The 22238-nt window shown below is 39.8% G+C and overlaps 1 protein-coding gene across 1 annotated transcript in view; it reads right to left on the bottom strand.

Moving 5' to 3' along the window:
- Window positions 1-15484, bottom strand: part of LOC126339176 (adenylate kinase 7-like) — a 114862-nt gene extending 99378 nt beyond the window's left edge. Inside the window, exon 1 of the mRNA XM_050001613.1 lies at window positions 15050-15484. Coding sequence (XP_049857570.1) covers window positions 15050-15484 — 435 coding nt within the window. The remainder of the gene's footprint in view (window positions 1-15049) is intronic.
- Window positions 15485-22238: the final 6754 nt, after the last annotated feature.

Below are 22238 nucleotides of genomic sequence, written 5' to 3'. Positions count from 1 at the left end.
TATTATCTACATTATTAATTTCTGTCATGATATCCATGTTTCTGAACATTTTACGACTTTCTTTGAAATATTACAGTATTTTTGTAGAATGTAACACTTCATGCTGATTTCTGGGCTTTGTATAATTTTCTCTTTTCCTATTACATGAGATTTTAATCCCTTTAGTTATCCATGACTTACACTTGTTTTTAATACACTTTCTGGATAACTTTTTAGGAGAAAAGCTGCTTTCAAAATTGACTCCAATTTGCTATGGAATATACTGAGTTTCACATTAGCATCTCCTTCTACAGTCAGGGGACAAAAGTCATGGGGTTGTGACATACACATATACAGACTGCAGTAGTACTGCCTACACAAGATATAAAAGGGCCGTGCACTGGCGGAGTTGTTATTTGTATTCAGGTGATTCATGTGAAAAGGTTTTCGATGACAGGAATTAATGGATTTTGAACATGGAATGGTAGTTGGAGCTTTACGTACGGGACATTCCATTTCAAAAATAATTAGGGAATTTAATATTCTGATATCCACAGTATCAAAGGTATGCAGAAAATACCAAATTTAGGCATTACATCTCATCACACACAATGCAGTGGGTGATGGCCTTCACTTAATGACTGAGAGCAGAGGCATTTGCGTAGAGCCGTCAGTGTCAACAGACAAGCAACACCGAGTGAAGTAACCACAGAAATCAATGTGGGATGTAAGATAAATGTATCTATTATCGTTACTTGGCTATGCTTTGGCAGCAATAACCGACACAAGTGCCTATGCTAACAGCAAGACATCCATTACCTCTGACTATGGACAACGCAGTGGTCGGCGGCCTTCACTTAATGGTCTAGACTTGTTAGTGCTGACAGACAAGCAACAGTGTGTCAAATAAGATCAGAAATGCATGTAGGACGTATAACAAACGTAATCATTGTGGCAGTGAGGTGAAACTCGGCTTTAGTGGACTATCATAGCAGACGACCGATGCGAGTGCCTTTGCTGACAGCACAACATCAACTGCAGCGCCCTAGAGCACTTCTCTTGGGCTTGCAACTCTATCAGTTTAACCCTAGGTGACTGGAAAACAATAGCCTGGTCAAATGAGTTCTGATATCAGTTGGTAAGAGCTGATGGTAGGATTTGAGTGTGATGTAGATACCACAAAACCATGGGCCCAAGTGTCAACAATGCATTGAGGAAGTCAAATGAACTGATCACTCACTGAAAATGGTTATATTTGGCTATCTGGAGACCATTTTCAGCCATTAATGGACTTCATGTTCCGAAACAACAATGGAATTTTTGCGGATGACGATGACCCATGCCACCAGGCCACAACTGTTCATAACTGGTTTGAAGAACATTCTGCACTATTCAAGCAAATGGTTTGTCCACCCAGATCACCTGCTATGTATCCCATCAAAAATTTATGGGACATAATCGAGAGATCAATTTGTGTGCAAAATCCTGCACCCGCAACACTTTTGAAGTTATGGATGCCTATACAGGCATCATAGCCCAATATTTCTGCACGGGTTCCAACAATTTGTTGAGTCCATGCCGTGTCAAGCTGCTGCTCTAGAACAGGCAAAAGGAGATCCAATACAATATTAGGATGTATCACATGACTTTTGTCACCTATGTGTACATGTACATCGTATCACACACCACGTCCTTTAACTTACTCATAAACATTGTTTGCTGGTCTCATTAAAATGCCAAACTTATTTATACAAACATGCCCCAGAACTGTATAGTGCTACATTGTTTATTTCATTTACTGTGCATCAAGATCAAAGAGCCCATTGACAACTGGGCACACATTAATTGTTTCAGACTGAGCACTGGCTATAAAGTGTTATCAGTTAGGGTACTCCTATTCTGGAGTTGGAAGATTGGATTGGAACAACCAAATAATGATTTCAGTATTCATTTTTCATGTCAGAATCTTTTAAGTCCACACTTAAAGCACAATAATTTTATTACCAAAACGCTTAATAGGTACCATCATTTGGGATAAAATTGGCCTGTTTTTTACGTTTTAGTAGAATATCTCTTCCATATTTCAATTTCCATTCCTGGTGATTGTTATGATTTTACATTGTTTCTGCATAAAAACCCATAGTGCACTGTGCATGCTATATTTTTGATAAGTTAGTAGAAAAAAGCGATGGAAAGGGGTCATGTTATCCTGTCATATGTGGTTACCTTGACCCCTCAAATATGTTTTATTGTAAACATGTGGACAATTGTTCTTGGATGAATGCAAGTATAGTGCTATGTGGAGATGACCTCTGTAAAGGGATCTCATTGATATCCATTGAAAACCAGATGTTTTGCAAAATATAATTATCAACCCTTTATGTAAACCACACTACAAAACACTTTTATTGGCATAAAACATTACACATATTTTCCTAAAATCCTCCCTGGAAATTTACACAGAATTCTACGCATATCAGTCTGTAGCTCTAATGGAGGGAGCTTGCCAATTACATCACAGAATGGTGCAGTGAATATGTCATGTTCTTTTGGAATAAACATAGTTTTCATTGAGTCAGTGGGGTGAAGCCATTATTTCACCTACCAATATGTTTTCCTTTATTCCAATTTTTTTAGCAATAAAAACTTAGTAAAAAGTTCACTTCCCCCTTTTATCCCCAACCACTTTCACCATAACAAAGTTATTTGCAAAAATATCTTGACATTTGCATTTAGTGAGCAGCAAATCAACAGCAGGATTGTCTGAAGGATCAAAATCACTTTCATCAGTTTTCAGAGTCTCTGGTAACTTCGTTACACAAGGCTGGTGTAGAATTATCGCACTTTCAGAAAAGATTTTTCTTGGCCTTTGAGAGTTCTTCATTAGCTGTGGATGACTTTGGGCAACTACGCTGGAGATCGTTTGTATCATTTGTACCTGCAGACAATTTGAACTTTTTATGTAGAACAAACAGCTTTTCATTTCATATCCTTTTGAATGATATTGGACTATGTTCAATGCATGAGTGGCTAAAACAGCTTTACCAAGCCTTATGTCAAGTTTCTTTCTTTTTGTATTTGAAAGGGCTGTACACTTTTCGTGTAGAGACTTTAAATAAGAAACCAGGTATTCAGCTACAGCTTCTTTTTCTCTAGTCTGTCCTGTTCACCTGGGAGTTAAGCGAGTAAAGCTTATGTTATGAATAGGAATATTCTACATGCCTTGAACACATTTTGAAGATTTCTCTTAATTTGATATTCCAGACTATTTTTGCCTTTGCTACAGTTGAGTCCATGAAATGCTCATTCTGAAATCAGTTGATATTTTCCTCTAGCAAGTCTTCAAGGGATGGAAAATAATAAAAAAAAATATCACATCCAAAGGTTGCATTAAATGAGGTGTGTTGGCTGAAGAACCTCACTAGTGAAATGTGAGCTTAGGTTGTTTCCTATCATTACCTTTGTTCCAGGCAGGTTTTTAGCATTGGGTACCCACATTTTTTTCAACCAACCTGCAAATACTACACTGTCAAACCAACCATGTTGTGTTCTGTTATAGTGTGTTCTGCCTCTACAGCACCATTCATTGCAACAAGGTGTACCCTTTCATCTTCTTTGAGGCTAAGAATCATATAATTTTCACTTCTGTAAAAAAAAACATGACTGACAACCAACTACCAGAAGCAGACCCACCTATTATAGTAGCTATGGATGATTTGGTACAGTTGAGAACATGGTCAGGAGATTTAACTCCATTGCAAAATATCAGTTTCTTCCTTCCTGGATCTTCTAAGAGATAAGATTCGTCACAATTAAATACATTGCAAGTTGTTATATCTTTGAGAGCTTTTTTTCAAATTGTTGAAATATTTTATAAGTTGGTCTTTTGTCACTTCTGACCTGCTGTGACTAAGATTGTTTGCAAGCAGTGATGTGAGGATAACTTTATTTCATTTAATAAATTTACAGGCTCAATCATTACCCGGATAGTTATTCTGGAATAGTCTTTCAATGCTTCCAGCTAAGTCTAGGTTTTTTTTCCTAACTTTAATGTCTGTAATATGCAATGGAAATCTCCAGTCCGCAGTAGTGGCAATAGAATTTACTAATATGGATTCTTCTTCTGATGATAGTAAATTTGTGTTTTCTACCTTAACTGATCCATTTTCCCTTCAGCAATTCTTCACAGTTTTTGGATATATATAGTCTCTTGGCTGCACCCATTATTGACTCTTGATTATTTTTAATTAACAAGATCACTTCTTCCAATGTTTCCATATCCACATTTAGATACCATCTTGTGTGTGGAGTTCTATGGTTAGTTCTGGGCATTGCAGTTCAATTTTTAATTTAGTTATGGTTTTACTTTATGAATTCAAATTGATGCTTTATTCTTTTCACTGTCTATTATGGTTATAGCCTATTGTGTCCATTCTTTACAAATAAAACAAAACATCAATCTCCATCTAAAACTTTTGCAATAAAGAGGACACTTGCAGCAACAGAGACTGTCCAATACTAACTACAATTTAAATCCATTGTTGCCCTAATCTTAATATGCAAACAATGATTATAAATTACACTTTTGTTTTATGCCATATTTAGGATTAATGGAAATTTTGTGATAATATTTAGGAGAGCAATGTTACACCTGAGGGTAAAAAGTTAGTGGATCAATGTTACCTTATTTTAAAGAAATGAGATTTTTTAACTGTTAAAATTGTTTGTACTGTTACCAAGATCAGACAACTTCATAAAAATGTGTGAATTTGAACATATGTGAACTTGAAGATGATAAGATAAAACATTTCTTGTGAGCCGAGGAAGTTTTTCCCAATTTCTAAGCAGATATATAACTTTTGCTTACAAAACTTTTTTTAACTATAAAATTTTTAAAATTTTATTTTACAGTGTCTGAACTCAAGTCAACAAATTCCTTTGTTTCACACACAACTGTTTCCACGAAGATGTATAAGTTTACCGAGAAATTTAAAGGAAGGAAAGGGGTGAAATTGACCCCAGGATCATTGTTACCCCAGGAAGTCATAATCACTCCAGAAAAAACATACAAATGAACTTACATCTCTTACCTACTTTTCTACAGTTACCAACATCCTCAACAAATTTCTCCCATGATGGCACCAGTTTCAAGATGCCCTGTTTGTAGAAATCTTTTGTTGGAGTACAGCCATCTGCGGACTGCTGATTTCACTTCTGCATCTATCGTAAAGTGTTCGCCAGCAAGGAATTTCTTCATGGGACCAAACAGATGGAAGTCCGATGATGCAAGGGCCGGACTGTATGGTGTATGCTGGAGCACCTTTCACCCAAATCTGACCATTTTCTCATGAACAGGAGCAGCAACATGGAGGGCGAGCATACTTATGAAGAAGTTTGACATCATCAGCATTAATGTTTGTGGCATTCAGCAAAGTCCACCGATAACACATAATGCATATTCCAGAACACTGTCACAACCACTTTCCTAGCAGACTGGGTCCCTCTGAACTTTTTCACACTGTGGAACCCAGTATTTTTCCACTCTACAGAGGCTTGCTTGGTTTCAGGTGTGTATCAGTAAGCCCATGACTCACCTCTTGTTTTTCAGCACTTGGTGTTCTGATGAAACAAACTAACTCTACTTTTCAGGAAAACATTGCATACATGCTAGGTTCCTGTGTTATTCTAATTTCTTTTATGACTGTCTGTCTATAATCTGACTCTAACCTAATAAGTGTGCCCCTCTGACTCCAGTAATTACTGGCATGTGCTTGTGGTTTCCCCCTTACACTTTCTACAATATTAAAAGTTAATATATCCTTCCCTTTCCATTCAGGTGCAGGCCATGATTTGTGCATCCCCATCTCCAAACTTCAGCAACAAATAGGCCTACAACACAGGTACAACACTTTGTTTCAGTCAAAAGCAGTCCACTCAGCTCTTTGTTTACAATGCTGACAACTGTGTTAAACAAGAACTGATCATGGTGCTGGAAAACCTCCACAAATACCACACATTTGTAGACTGCTGAGGCTCCTATTTCCTGTAGATTATCTTCTACATCTAACCTTCTTCTACATCCATAATCTGCAAACCACTGCAAAGGATGTGGCAGAGTGTACATCTCATTTTGTTACTATGTTTTCTTCCCACTCCAATCACTTATGAAGAGTTTGAAGAATGATCATTTGAATACCTCTGTGTGTGCTGTAATTATTCTAATCTTGTCTTAACAATCCCTATGTAAGCTATATGTAGGAGGTTGTAGTATATTTTTTGAGTCACCATTTAAAGCTGGTTTTTGAAACTTTGTTAATAGACTTTCTCAGGATAGCTGATATCTATCTTCAAGAGCCCTCGTCTATGGATCAAAAGCCCTGTAACAATTCATGCTGCCCTTCTCTATATAAGTTCAATATGCCCTTTTAGTCCTATTTGATATGGGTCCCACACACTTGAGCAATATTCTAGAATGGTTTGACCAAGTTATGTGTAAGCAATCCCCTTTGTAGACTGACTGCACTTCCCCAGTATTCTACCAATAAACTGAAGTTTACCATCTCCTTTACTTGCAACAGAGCCTATGCAACCATTCCATTTCATATTCCTATAAAGTGTTACACCCAGGTATTTGCATCAATTGGTCGATTCCAACTGTGACTCAAAGATACCATAGTCATAGGATACTACATCTTTTCATTTTGTCAAATGTACAACTTTTTTAAAGCAAGTTGCCAATCTTCAGACCACTTTAAAATCTTATGCAGGATCTGGCTGAATATTTATGCAGCTTCTTTCAGACTGTACTTCATTATAGATAACTTCAGTACTATAAAGTGCCAACCAGCCTGTTTCCTGCTCCTTCTACTATAAGTACCTGATTTTTCTTGATCCAAATCTCTGCATAATACTCCTATGTTCTCTGTCAGCAGGCTATGCTTGGCACTAGGTTTCATAATGCTGGTGACCTGGTACACTACATGAAGCTTCTCAGTAGCTACACACTTACTGTGACTCCTACCTAGCAGGAGGGTTCTTTTCTTTCTACCTGACTTCTCTACTGACCTAGCCTGAAAGATGTTCCTACAACTGTGCTGCACTTCACTTTGCTCAAAAATTGGTTGAGGCTCTTCTCCTATTTCAGGTAACAAGTCAAACTGATTGCTAACTGGAATTTAAAATGTGGTTTGTAAGGTTTGCTGCTTTTGCTTATTATTATTTGTCACTTTTTTCTTGTTTCCACTGTCTCTTCCCCCTTCAACATATCTAATTAATAATACATTTCAATTCTGACTGAAGGGCAGAAATTTTTCTTTGCTATTCCACTATTCTCTTATCTCGATCCAAACCTCCATGGGCAAACCTCATCTGATACTTTACTGGACTGTCCAGTACAGTTTCCACATTGAAACACCAACGCACAGTCCTAACATGTTTCTTGCAAACTCACTGGTCCACATCTTCATGTTTAGTACACATAATGCTACTTTTACAGTAAACCAATAAACACTAACCACAATAAAGTTATAACTCGTGAATTCTTATGATGCAGAATCATCACAGGCGTCTGTGTGTGTACATAATGTGAAAGCATGACTATAAAAAAAAATTTAAAAAAAACATGTGAAATACAAATTGTTGCCTGGAATGATTTTTTGGTATGGAAGAGTTAAAAATAGTTTTAACATGATCCATTTTAGCAGAATTCTGCAAACTCACGTCAGACAATTAACATCTATATTAATCTATACATTATCTCAGTCTTCTTTTAAATCTATTAACGAAAAACTCAGGTTGGAATTCAGCAATGTAACGTAAAGGAAAGACTGTAGTGAGTTGTAGGCAAGGACAATGAAAAGACCGTTACACTCTTAGCTTCTGGCCAAAACCTTCTTCAAAAAGGAAGCATGCACACTTGCTCACACACTCACACACACACACACACACACACACACACACACACATACATTTACACAAGTAAGCACACCTCACGCATACATGACCACCAATCGAGCAGTGGGGACCAGAAACTTAGAATGTCAGGTTCAAAAATGACTGTTACACGTTTAGCTTTCAGCCAAAGCCTTCTTCAGAAAAGGAAACACACACACACACACACACACACACACACACACACACACACACACACACACATTTATCCTCATAAGCAAGCACACCTCAGGCACCCATGACCAGTTTCTCTGGCAGCGAGCTTGGGAAAAATATTTGAACTTTCTTTCATTCTGTATTTTCTTACACTAATTTTTCAGAAACATCTGTGACTTGAGGCCACCAAGATTGATTAATTTTGGGTAATGATTCCAGCAGATGTGTTGTGCTGATCAGAAAACCACAATGAAATAACTGAAATTGAACAACTTGCTGGATACAAGCTACTAGTAATACAATAAAGATCCAGTAAAAGGAAAAAGGGAAGTGCCATCAATGCAAAACTTGGAGCTAAGACCAATGTCCTTCATATTAATAAAGACTGTGTTGAACAGCCCTTTGAACTCTACACTACAATAGGAGGTCAGGAAACACAAAAGCTATAGTCGAGAGAGTGTAAGAAGATCTCAGACAGTTCGCAGCACTGTTACCAGCTTTCAGCTGGGGGCAAAAGCAGTAGCTATATACTGACATGCCAACATTGAGGTGTTAACAAAGAGACGTTTACAAAATCGTTTTATACTACTGGTTGAGATGGGCCTACGAAGCTACCGTGCTCAGCCCACTGGAACTGTCAAAAGTCGACTCATGCCAACTCAACTACAGTAATTCTGAGAGTTTACAGAACATATCCTAAGCTTCATTAAGCAGCTAGATGCAGTTTTAATAAGTTTAAGCATACTTAACAGACAAACCAATGTTTATAACAAGAGCTTTAATGTTGATTTTCTGTCAGACAATCCTGATTGAGGATACCCAGATAGCTTAGGATTATTTGTCACATTAAAGTGCCCAACAAGGACTAAAGGACACAGTGCAACAGATATTAACAATTTGTTTTTAAGCCCAATGTTGTCATGACACTAAAACTGAATAGAAGGAAGTAAAAGAGATGGATAACTCTTATGATTGAAGTGTCTCATGGTGGGTACAGAGCACTCTACCTCATTCAGATGCAGGCTTGAGTCAAGCATTGAAACATCATTACAAGAAGTGCTGTAAAATTCTCCAGTCTCTTCTCAAACAAAATAAAACAAATGCACTAACACAAAAATAAAATACTACAAAAACAAAGAAAAAGAATATGGACAATTGAACAAGAAACAAACACAAATTTGAGAGTTCCCAGAAAGTCATATCAAAATTATTTGCCACCAAACTCAAAGCTTACTCCAACACAGTGACAGCAAACATGGCACTCTCTAATAAACAATAAAATACATATGAATTGATTTATTGCAGCAGACAGTGCATAGATTAACAACAGAGTTTAAAAAATACAAACCATAAGGAGATATGACAACAAAAACAACCAATATATAAAGTAGGGCTTTAATTGGGCAAGTTTTTGGAACCAGTGGCTCCTTCTTCAAGCAGAAGGGTTGAAGGGGTGTGAAGGAAATAGGCTCGAGAGGTATAGGAAAAGGGCTAGATTTCGGGAAAGTCACCCAAAACCGCAGGTGAGGGGAGACTTACCACACAGTAAGGATGCAAATCATCTATAATTACAGAGCTAGATCACGTCTTTCAAGTATTTGAAAGTTTAAGAAAGTGGCTTATGATAAAACAATGATTCCTTTTTTCTGTGGACAACTTGTTAATCAGTTTTGTTATTGTAAACAAATCTCCCCATAATGACCTTGCAAATGAAGACCTGGTAGGGCTTAATACTGGAAGTTATCCTGTTTGCGTATTCTGTGAACTCCAAACATTTGATTATATGACTCATGAAATTGTACTTCATAAACTAAAATATTGTTGCTTTTGTGACAGCCTTCTTGCACAGGTAATCTTCATAACAGAAATCAGAGCTGGTTCACAACAAACAGTTTCAGCATTAACCCACAATGATTAGCGGATGCAATTTCTTAAAAGCAAACAGAATCTGTTAACACCAGACGTTCTTATTAATGAGCAAATACTAAATCAAACATATGTTTAAAATTCTAAATGTAGTCAACACATAAAACTTAGTCCATCATGTGTTACAATTAGAAGTATCTCTTATGCTGTTGACCTAACAAACAATGGTGTTGGCTTATTTTGAATACCTTCAGTCTCTGTTGTTTTACTTGATTATGTTTTGGAGCAATCCATTTAAAGTAAACAAAATGTTTACTTAGTAGATGCAAGTAGTAACTTTCTGCTTTTTCCTAACATTCAGATTAGTCTGTAGTTCGTGGATTGCTCTAGAGTTTCTGAAGACATTTTTCAGCACTTTGAAGAAGGCTGGCTGACTGATACAGCTCACACTTGCTTATACATGACATTCTAATGCCATTAGCTTTCCTGACAGGTTGCCTGCTACTTTTAAGGAGAAAAAAACTTTCAACAAAAGTGATGAAAGCCTTTAGGAATTCATCACATTTGTCATTTAGTCTGTCTCTCTTTTAGATTTCTTGTCAAATGGCCCATTAGAGACTAAGCTTTAAATACCTGCCTTGTAAGTGGATTCATATGACCAAGTCTTCAGCTTACTGCCCTTGGGAGCTTTCTAAGAATTAATACAGTTTTTCGGTATAAATTTTGAGCACCGTTATCTGACAGACCATTACCACCAATTTTTTTTTCATGGGGTGACCATGTGTTAGACAAGAATCTATGAAGATATTACTTATAATTGTGTTAGTGTTTCCCTGAATTCTATCTGCTGTGAACATTGCATCAGATTATGAGGATCAGTAAATTTAATAACTTTATTTTCCACCATGGAATTAATTAAAATTAATATTGAAAACTGTAGATAAAATTAGGCTGGTGCTTTTCTTATGGACTGAGTTTAGCACAGTGTCAATGCTGGGGAAGAAAATCCAGTAGCCTAAACTGGAGATCTATCCAAGACTATAAACAGATATGTTTTTTAAACTTCAAACTCTGCTTCAGTGTTCAGTTATTTGTCCTCTACTTATTGATCTATAAATACTTTCGAATGAAACATTATACTTGGCATAAACAGCTATTCTTACTGCCCCCATTCTCGTCTCCCATCTGTAAAGTTCTTGCATATCCCATTCTACAGATGACTGCACCTTCATAAACGATGCCCTAAGAGTCATACATGTCAGAGACAAGCTCTGCATAAGGTTTATCAACTTGACCTCTAATTCTCTTCATGTTTTAAGAAAATTATCTCAATGAGGCTTCAAAGCTGCATGTCTCATTAACCTCTTGTTCATTTATTTGTTTATTCATGTTCTGTAGATCCGGTGTACAAAAGAATTGCATGGATATGGAACGAGTCACAATATAAATTAACACAGTAGCCTACTTGTATATGCTAACAAGTGTATATTGCAATTGGTGTATAAGAAACATTTTCTGTGGTAAAATAGAGGTATAAAACTATAAAATAATAAATTACAATTTTCCATGTTACAAACTGTACATTAGCAGGAATTTGATAGTGCCAATTGCCTGAACATGAAGTCCCATACTGGTGTAAGATGTATTAAGTTACAAAGTGGCAATAGCAAATATTACAAGTAAAGTATTACATCTAAGTTACAATGTTACATTAAAGAATTGATTAAGAGAGTAAAATGCTTTTTTCAGAAGATGTTCCTTCAATTTACTCTTAAATTTTGGCATTTCAATGGTAAGATTTTTTATGTCAGACGGGAGTGCATTAAATACCTTTATGGTTGAATAGGATACTCCTTTTTGTATCAGACTCAAGTTTTTTTCTGTCAACATGAAATTCATGTTTTGTTCTTGTGTCACAGTCATGATAAGAAGTATTGGTTTTGTACATGTGTAGGTTCTTAGCTGAAAAGCACATAAGGGATAGGATATATTGTGAGGTCATTGTTAATATTTTGTGTGTTTTAAAAAGATTTCTGCATGAATGATTCCTGTTAACTCCACTTATAATTCTGAATTACAAATACTTTATTTGCCATTGATTCGTTACCCCAGAATATTAAGCCATAGGATAACAATGAGTGGAAATAGCCAAACTAAGCAGCCTTAACATCATCACTATTAGCAGTTGTTGCTATAATACGTAGAGCATAAGTTGCTCAACTAAGTATTTTTTTCAAGTCCAAAATGTGGCAAGACCAATTTAATTTATTGTCAATGTGGAAGCCTAAAAATTTTGTTGAATAAACTTGATGTATATCTTGATCATTACAGCTTAGACTTATGTCATCCTGAACATTGTGAGACCCATGGAAATGTATGAACTGTGCAGACAGAATGCTTGTGTCTGTGTATGTGCGGATGAATATGTGTGTGTGTGCCATTTTTCCCCTTAAGGTAAGTCTTTCCGCTCACGGGATTGGAATCACTCCTTACCCTCTCCCTTAAAACCCACATCCTTTCGTCTTTCCCTCTCCTTCCCTCTTTCCTGAAGAAGCAGCCGTTGGTTGCGAAAGCTTGAATTTTGTGTGTATGTTTGTGTTTGTTTGTGTATCTATCGACCTGCCAGCGCTTTTGTTTGGTAAGTCACATCAACTTTGTTTTTAGATATATTTTTTACCACGTGGAATGTTTCCTTCTATTATATTCATCATTAATTTAAACCATAATAGGCTGCTTTTGAAAGGAGGATTTCATGGCTCACACAGTCAAAGGCTTTGGTTAGGTCGCAAAAAATACCGACAGAAGCCAATTTATTGTTCAGTGCTTCTAGAATATTAGTAGTGAAGGAGAATATGGCATCATCAGTTGACAGGCCTGATTGGAAACCAAATTTACATTGACTAAGAGCCTTGTGGAAACTCAGGTGTTCCACAATTCTCCTATGCAGCAGTTTCTCGAGAACTTTGGAGAAGCATGTTAAAAGGGATATAGAGTGGTAGTTCAAAGCATCAACTTTCCCCCCTTCTTCAACAGTGGTATCACATTGACATACTTCATTCAGGGACAATACACAAATGGCATTATGACATTGTTTAAGTACCTTAGTGGAGATGATATCAAAGCCAGATGACATTTTGGTTTGCATTTTAGTGATGACCCTTTTCACTTCACTGACTGTAACTGGGGCTATGAGCATTTGATTCATTTTGCACAGACCAGATCCTTTCGGAAGGTTCATAGCCTCATGGACTGAATCCCTACAGCCAGTTTTCTCAGAAGCTGTTAGAAAGTGCTCATTTAAGACTGTTGAAGCTGCATTCATTTCTTTAATTAAATTACCGCACTGTCTTAGTTCTATGCTGGATACACTCTCCTCTTTTTTTCCCAGCTCTCTTTTGATGACATCCCAGATAGTTTTTATTTTGTTGTTAGAGTTGTCTATTTCACTTTTAATATGTAAGATTTTGGAGCACTTTTTAATTCTTTTTAGGATTTTACAATTTCTTGTAGTACACATGTCACTTAAAAGCTTTAGATCTTCTACAAATTGTCACAGAAATACTATGCAGTATACCATCACTTATTAGTTAATTCAACTGCCTCTTCCCCATCTTACTCAGGTGCAGATCATGTCTTTTGAATCCTAACCTACAGATACCATAAACTGGCACCATTAAAGTATGTGCTTCAATAGCAGTCATTAATACCATCTTAGTACTCACATTAATTTGCATTGTAACTATGTAAAAACAGAGGTAATTGTGATATTTGAATACATGTAAGAAGTGAACTTTTAGCAGTGAGAGTCTGAATAGCACTCCTGTACAAATCACTCACCTACCAGTACAGTATCATTAACTCAGTACCCCCAAGGTTGTTGGCAGCCTCTTCCACTATCACTATCTAAGTATCTTTAGTCAAGTCTGACGCTTCTGTATTCAGTCAACTTGAGTCCTGCACTTGTCTTAAGAATTTTGGTACCATTGTACACCTTTCATAATGCTTTCTGCATCTGCAAGTATTTACCTTGTCCTTGACCTCTGTACAGAAACAAATATTTCTCTTCTTGAAGTTTGTATTAAGGGTAACAAGTGTGACACTTGATCCCTGTTTGGTGTCATTACTTGTACTGGCGCCTTTTATTACCAGCGCTTGTAGTTGTGGCAGTGTCTACCGCGAAAGCCAAAAACCAACTTGCATTGTCTTTCGTAACCCTCGGGAGCCTAGCAAAGCATACATTTGCAACAGGACCATGGTCAAATCCAGCAGTTTTCTGACCAAACTTGGGAGTTTTGTATGTCACATTGACGTAACCAGTAATTCTGATCTACCGCAGTAAAACGTTCAATTGTTAAGGCTACCAGTACAAATAATTTCTGCATCTGCAAGTATTCACCTTGTGCTTGACCACGGTACACAAACAAATATTTCTCTTCTTGAAGTTTCTATTAAAGGTAACAAGTGTGACACCTGATCCCTGTTTGGCGTCATTATTTGTACCAGCGCCTTTTGTTACCAGCGCTTGTACCTGTGGCCGTGAAAGCCAAAAATAAAGTTGCATTGTCTTTCATAACCCTCGGGAGCCTAGCAAAGCATATATCTGCAACAGGACCATGATGAAATCAAGCAGTTTTGTGACCAAACTTGGGATTTTTGTATAATCACATTAACATACCAGTAATTCTGATCTACCGCAGTTAAACTTTCAACTGTTAAGGCTACCAGTGCAAATAATTGTTATATATAGCCTAGTTAACGTAAAATTAAAATTTTGATACCATACAATAAATATATTAATGCGCAATTAGAACTCCAGCATTTCTGCCATGGTCCATTTAAGAAATTAATTGCATCTCATGCCTGGATTCTGCTGCTGTCATAATAATCCCTCATGCATAAACCTGCTGGCCTATTTATAATTAATTCTAGAGATGAATATACACCTATAGTCTCATTAAAAGTACATCATGTAAGTAAAATAATACCGTGCATTAAACATAAAATTCGTTTCTTCCGCTGTAACCTTAAGCGTTCTACAACGAACTGCTTTGTTAACGAAGTACTAAAGGTACAAATAGTATTTTGGAGTGGTGCTTACCGCACTAATATATTTCGCATTGAAAATGTCGACGTTGTTTATGAAAGCTCTGTGCGGGAAAAACTTTGGTTCTTCAGGAACCAGTCGTTTCTTTTCTTCGAGTTTTCTACGAGCCGCGCTAAAGCCAAATAGTTCATCTAAATTTAAATGTTTCGGAGATGGTTCCAAAGGACTGTCCAACGAATAATCCTCCGATGATGAAAAAACGCTTGATTCATCTAACTTTTCCTCCTCCATTATTACACTTCTAGGAAACTGCAGCAAACTCAAACTTACATCGACTTGTACAACAATGCTGCATACGTACTCAATGTATGCAACGTAGGAACAAACGTGTTTTAGGGCAAAGAGGCTATACCAAACATTCGGTGCCTCAACTACAGGAAAATTTCTTAAGTAAGATGAGTTAAAGCAAAGTGGTTTCTGAGATACCATAATTAGCTGAGTAAGAATAAGAACCATAAGAGTGAATTTGCCCCCGAGAACTGCTCTTGGAATTTACAAAGTTAGAGCTTCTAAAAAAAATTAACATGGCCATGCTTCAGCAACGGTTCGTTAATCTACCATGGTTTCGACAAATATTGTCTTCTTCAGGAGGGAAATGGAGTAATAGAAACACATATTGACGAAAACGGATGTTTCAGCCAAAGGGCTCTTGTCTAGTACAATGTGCATGTCAACCGCAAATATCAACAATTAAGATGCATAACTGAAGGTAATAGCGTAATGCTGTAGGACTTTGTTGAAATACTTTTAAAATAAAACAAAGAGATATTGGATCCAGCCGACATTTAGTATGGCTTTGTCCTCCATTTGTCAAACAACAAAGTGCTACCTAATGATTACATTTAAGTATAGTACACAGTTTTTCCACAAAATATAAATAAATAAGTACGTGCTTGTAGCAGTTTTAAATATATACGAAACTGATAAAAGGTTGGAATTATATCTCTTAAGCATTTCGTATTATCATTTGAATTACTCTGATAATATTTTTGAACCGCGGGTAAAAATTCTAGAGCCCTCGAACGACTTTTGTATCTCATTCAGGAAGACATCATCTCAGCATTGCACTATACCTCAATTATAGTATCTGCCACTTTCGTTCATTAGTTTTCGTATTTACTAAATAAATCCGTGTTGTTCTTTCGATAGTCTCTGTTTCCTCTATTACTGATACCTGGTAGGGTATACTCAAGATCGGTCAAATGAGGTTTTGTAAGCTACTTCTTTTATGGGTGAATGACGTTTCCTTAACGTATTCAGATGTTTTTCTTCCAAATGTTGCTTTACAAAGGAAAACGCACAAGTATTGCTCCAGATTAACTCTAGATTAATTCTCATAGCACCGAAAAGATGAGTGACATAGATAGTAGTGTCAGTGGCGTTAAGAAGGGTCTATAATCTTTAAAATTGACAAAGCTCCAGGGCCTGATGGTATCTCTTTCAGATTCTATACTGAATTTGCGGCTAGATTAGCCATTCTGTCACTCGAACATAAAATAGTGCCTAGTAGTTGAAAGAATGCACAGATCTACAAGTTATCGACAAAACTGCCATCCAATATCGTTGCCATCGCCTTACTGAAGAATCTTGGAAGATATTTTTAGCTCAAACATAATGAGGTGTCTTGAACAGAAAGACCTCCTCCGTGCCAGTCAACATGGATTCCGAAAACACTGATTATGTGTAACCCAACTCGCACTTTTCTCTCATGTACTGAAGGCGTGGACCAAGACAGTCAGGTAGAGGCAGCATTCGTCGTATTCCAAAAAGCGCTTGATTCAGTATCAAATCTACGCTATTACGAAGAATACCATCGTTTCAAAAGAGATTTGTGGCTGGATTGAGGATTTTTTCCTGTGAAGGATGCAACAAGTAATCTTGGATGGGGAATCATCGACAGATGGGGGAGTTAATTCGGGTGTGCCTCATGGAAGTGCGTTGAGATCCATTCTGTACATGTTGTATAATAATGATCCTGTGGACAATATTAATACACTACTGGCCATTAAAATTGCTACACCGAGAAGAAATGCAGATTATTAACGGGTATTCATTGGACAAATATATTATAATAGAACTGACATGTGAATACATTTCCATGCAATTTGGGTTCATAGATCCTGAGAAATCAGTACCCAGAACAACCACCTCTGGCCGTAATAACGGGCTTGATACGCCTGGGCATTGAGTTGCTCGGCCACTATTGACCGGACGTTTCCAATTGGTGAGAGATCTGGAGAATGTGCTGGCCAGGGCAGCAGTCGAACATTTTCTGTATCCAGAAAGGCCCGTACAGGACCTGCAACATGCGGTGGTGCATTATCCTGCTGAAGTGCAGGGTTTCGCAGGGATCGAATGAAGGGTAGAGCCACGGGTCGTAACACATCTGAAATGTAACGTTCATTGTTCAAAGTGCCGTCAATGCGAACAAGAGGTGACCGAGACGTGTAACCAGTGGCACCCCATACCATCACGCCGGGTGATACGCCAGTATGGCGGTGACGAATACACGCTTCCAAAGTGCGTTCACCGCGATGTCACCATACAAGGATGCGACCATCATGATGCTGTAAACAGAACCTGGATTCATCCAGAAAAATGACGTATTGCCATTCATGCAGCCAGGTTCGTTGTTGAGTACACCATCGCAGGCGCTCCTGTCTGTGATGCAGCGTCAAGGGTAACCGCAGCCATGGTCTCCGAGCTGATAGTCCATGCTGCTGCAAACGTTGTCGATCTGTTCGTGTAGATGGTTATTCTCTTGCAAACGTCCCCATCTGTCGACTCAGGGATAGAGACGTGGCTGCACGATCCGTTACAGCCATTCGGATAAGATGCCTATTACGTCGACTGCTAGTAATACGAGGCCGTTGGGATCCAGCACGGCGCTCCGTATTACCCTCCTGAACCCACCGATTCCATATTCTGCTAACAGTCATTGGATCTCGACCAACGCGAGCAGCAATGTCGCGATACGATAAACCGCAATCGCGATGGGGTACAATCCGACCTTTATCAAAGTCGGAAACGGGATGGTACTCATTTCTCCTCTTTACACGACGCATCACAACAACGTTTCACCAGGCAACGCAGGTCAACTGCTGTTTGTGTATGAGAAATCGGTTGGAAACTTTCCTCATGTCAGCAGGTTGTAGGTGTCGCCACCGGCGCCAACCTTATGTGAATGCTCTGAAAAGCTAATCATTTGCATATCACAGCATCTTCTCCCTGTTGGTTAAATTTCGCGTCTGTAGCACGTCATGTTCGTGGTGTAGCAATTTTAATGGCCAGTAGTGTAGTAACCTCAGACTTTTTGCAGACGACGCAGTTATCTATAATGAAATGCTGTCTGAAAGAAGCCATGCAAATATTCTGTCAGATCTTGTTAAAATTTCTGGGTGGTGCAAATATTGGCAACTTGCTTTAAATATTCAGAAACGTAAAATTGCGCGCTTCGTAAATAGAGAAAAGTAGTATCACAAGACTATAATATCAATGAGTCATAGTGGGAATCGTCCAACTCATACAGATACCTGGATGTGACACTTTGGATACGAAATGAAATGGTCACATAGGCTTAGTTATAAGAAAAGCAGGTGGCAGATTTTGATTTATTGGTAAAATACCGGGGAAGTGCAATTAGTCTTTAGGGGAGACCACACACAGACACACGTATGACCAATCCTAGAATATTGCTCATATGTGTGGCACCAATACCACACAGTACCAACAGGGGCATTGAACGTCTAGAGAGGAGGGCAACACGAATGGGAGAATGTCATGACGATGCTGAAAGAACTGAACAGGCAGACACCTGAAGACAGATACAAACTGTCCTGTGAAAACGTACTTCTGGAAGCAACTGTAAGTGATGAATCTAGGGATATACACTCCTGGAAATGGAAAAAAGAACACATTGACACCGGTGTGTCAGACCCACCATACTTGCTCCGGATGCTGCGAGAGGGCTGTACAAGCAATGATCACACGCACGGCACAGCGGACACACCAGGAACCGCGGTGTTGGCCGTCGAATGGCGCTAGCTGCGCAGCATTTGTACATCGCCGCCGTCAGTGTCAGCCAGTTTGCCGTGGCATACGGAGCTCCATCGCAGTCTTTAACACTGGTAGCATGCCGCGACAGCGTGGACGTGAACCGTATGTGCAGCTGACGGACTTTGAGCGAGGGCGTATAGTGGGCATGCGGGAGGCCTGGTGGACGTACCGCCGAATTGCACAACACGTGGGGCGTGAGGTCTCCACAGTACATCGATGTTGTCGCCAGTGGTCGGTGGAAGGTGCACGTGCCCGTCGACCTGGGACCGGACCGCAGCGACGCACGGATGCACGCCAAGACCGTAGGATCCTACGCAGTGCCGTAGGGGACCGCACCGCCACTTCCCAGCAAATTAGGGACACTGTTGCTCCTGGGGTATCGGCGAGGACCATTCGCAACCGTCTCCATGAAGCTGGGCTACGGTCCCGCACACCGTTAGGCCGTCTTCCGCTCACGCCCCAACATCGTGCAGCCCGCCTCCAGTCGTGTCGCGACAGGCGTGAATGGAGGGACGAATGGAGACGTGTCGTCTTCAGCGATGAGAGTCGCTTCTGCCTTGGTGCCAATGATGGTCGTATGCGTGTTTGGCGCCGTGCAGGTGAGCGCCACAATCAGGACTGCATACGACCGAGGCACACAGGGCCAACACCCGGCATCATGGTGTGGGGAGCGATCTCCTACACTGGCCGTACACCTCTGGTGATCGTCGAGGGGACACTGAATAGTGCACGGTACATCCAAACCGTCATCGAACCCATCGTTCTACCATTCCTAGACCGGCAAGGGAACTTGCTGTTCCAACAGGACAATGCACGTCCGCATGTATCCCATGCCACCCAACGTGCTCTAGAAGGTGTAAGTCAACTACCCTGGCCAGCAAGATCTCCGGATCTGTCCCCCATTGAGCATGTTTGGGACTGGATGAAGCGTCGTCTGACGCGGTCTGTACGTCCAGCACGAACGCTGGTCCAACTGAGGCGCCAGGTGGAAATGGCATGGCAAGCCGTTCCACAGGACTACATCCAGCATCTCTACGATCGTCTCCATGGGAGAATAGCAGCCAGCATTGCTGTGATAGGTGAATATACACTGTATTAGCGCCGACATTGTGCATGCTCTGTTGCCTGTGTCTATGTGCCTGTGGTTCTGTCAGTGTGATCATGTGATGTATCTGACCCCAGGAATGTGTCAATAAAGTTTCCCCTTCCTGGGACAATGAATTCACGGTGTTCTTATTTCAATTTCCAGGAGTGTATTTCAAGCCCCACTCCCATATAGATCTCTAAAGCCAAGACTGGACTAATGCCAGCATGCCCAGCGGCATTTAAGTAATAACTCTTCCCATGATGCACACATTAGTGGAACGGGAGAAAACCATAATAACTGGTACAACGCACGTACACTGCACAAAAGAATTAAAGGGTTTAAAATCCCGTCGTTCCGCCCCATTGCGGGCCACGTTTTACTCCTCTTGACGGCTTTGCAATCGAGGTCAGAACGTTCGGCGTTGAAATCACGCAACTTTCTAATGGGTGACTGAGGAAAACGGTTCAGATACACCACCGCTCATAACCGCCACGAAAGGGCATCAGGAGGCGGCATAAGTGGCGTCTCTGAAACCTCCCCTTCCCTTTGGACATTCATTCACACACATTTCGCGGTCAAAACGAACAGTTTGCAGTGCGATGTGCAATACAACTACGTTCGTGACACCCTCAGGACGATTCAAACCTTCACTAAGAACATCGTGGGGCAACAACCCCAATGAATGTGATCTGATCCCTTTGGCGTGTAGCGCTACTTCAACTTTCGGTCTAGTATATGGAACTGCAAGGAACCGATCAAGACCATTCGAAGAAGTTTGAACATGATCTGAAACCGTAAAGGGTTTTAATACATTTGCAGCCCCTCCCGTGGCGTGACCTCGGAGAGACGGGGGGCGACATTGACATGTGCATGAATAAAAAGGCAAAGGGTATCTCTAAGATCTTTCCCTCCAGTTCTCCCTTCAGTGTCACCGGCGCACCTTTGTTGAACACTTTGAAAATATACCTGTACAGAGACAATCCTTGAACTGAAACTTCATGGAAGATTAAAACTGTGTGCCAGGAAGTTTCATATCAGCGCACACTCCGCTGCAGAGTGAAAATCTCATTCTGGAAACATCCCCCAGTCTGTGGCTAAGTCATGTCTCCGCAATATCCTTTTTTTCAGGAGTGCTAGTCCTGCAACGTTCGTAGGAGACCTTCTGTAAAGTTTGGAAGGTAGGAGACGAGGTACTGGCAGAAGTAAAGCTGTGAGGACGGGGCGTGAGTCGTGCTTGGATAGCTCAGATGGTAGAGCACTTGCCCGCGAAAGGCAAAGGTCCCGAGTTCGAGTCTCGCTCCGGCACACAGTTCTAATCTGCCAGGGAGTTTCATATCAGCACACACTCATTCTGGAACCCTTGATCAATTCCTTGGCACCTGCAGTAGGCAACCCCTTCGACACACCTCAAATTCCACATGCCCATTAACAGGCACTAAAGCTTCAGATGAAGGATGCTGAAGGAGCTGTCCAAGCGCAGGTGCGTAGGAGATGGTCAAGAGTTGTCTCTGTACAGATACGTTTTTAATGGCACTGAGAGCGTTGTCGAACTGAGAAATCTTAGAGGGTCACTTTGCCGATTTATTCACGAATATGACATTGTCGCAACACCCTTCTCCCTCCCTATGATCACACAAGACGAGTGCTAGAAAAGCATAAACACCTTTTCCGGTTCTGGGCACGTTCAAATATCGATGAATGGTTTTGTATGGTCCCTAGTGGTTCCAATCTGTATACTGGAGCAAAAAATTTGGTTCGCGCTGTATTCCAAATGGATCTGATTAAGTTCAATTAATCTGCGACCCGACAATGTCTTCAGATCCTTAGATAAGGGCTGAATCGTCCTGGAGGGGGGGGGGGGGGGGGGAGGGGGAGGAGGAATGTGTAGGGGCACGGTGGAAGACCACAGGATACGGTAAAGTTAAAATTTATTAAAAAGAAAAAAATGAAACACCGATCCACCACAAGCGTTGGTAAAGACATTAATTATGAATGCGGGGTAAGGCGTAGACAAATGAAGAAAAAAAAATTATTCATTTT

Source organism: Schistocerca gregaria, chromosome 1 (genome assembly GCF_023897955.1).
Source record: "Schistocerca gregaria isolate iqSchGreg1 chromosome 1, iqSchGreg1.2, whole genome shotgun sequence".
In the NCBI taxonomy this organism is placed as follows: Eukaryota; Metazoa; Arthropoda; class Insecta; order Orthoptera; family Acrididae; genus Schistocerca; species Schistocerca gregaria.
This window is presented reverse-complemented; position numbering and strand designations above follow the sequence as displayed.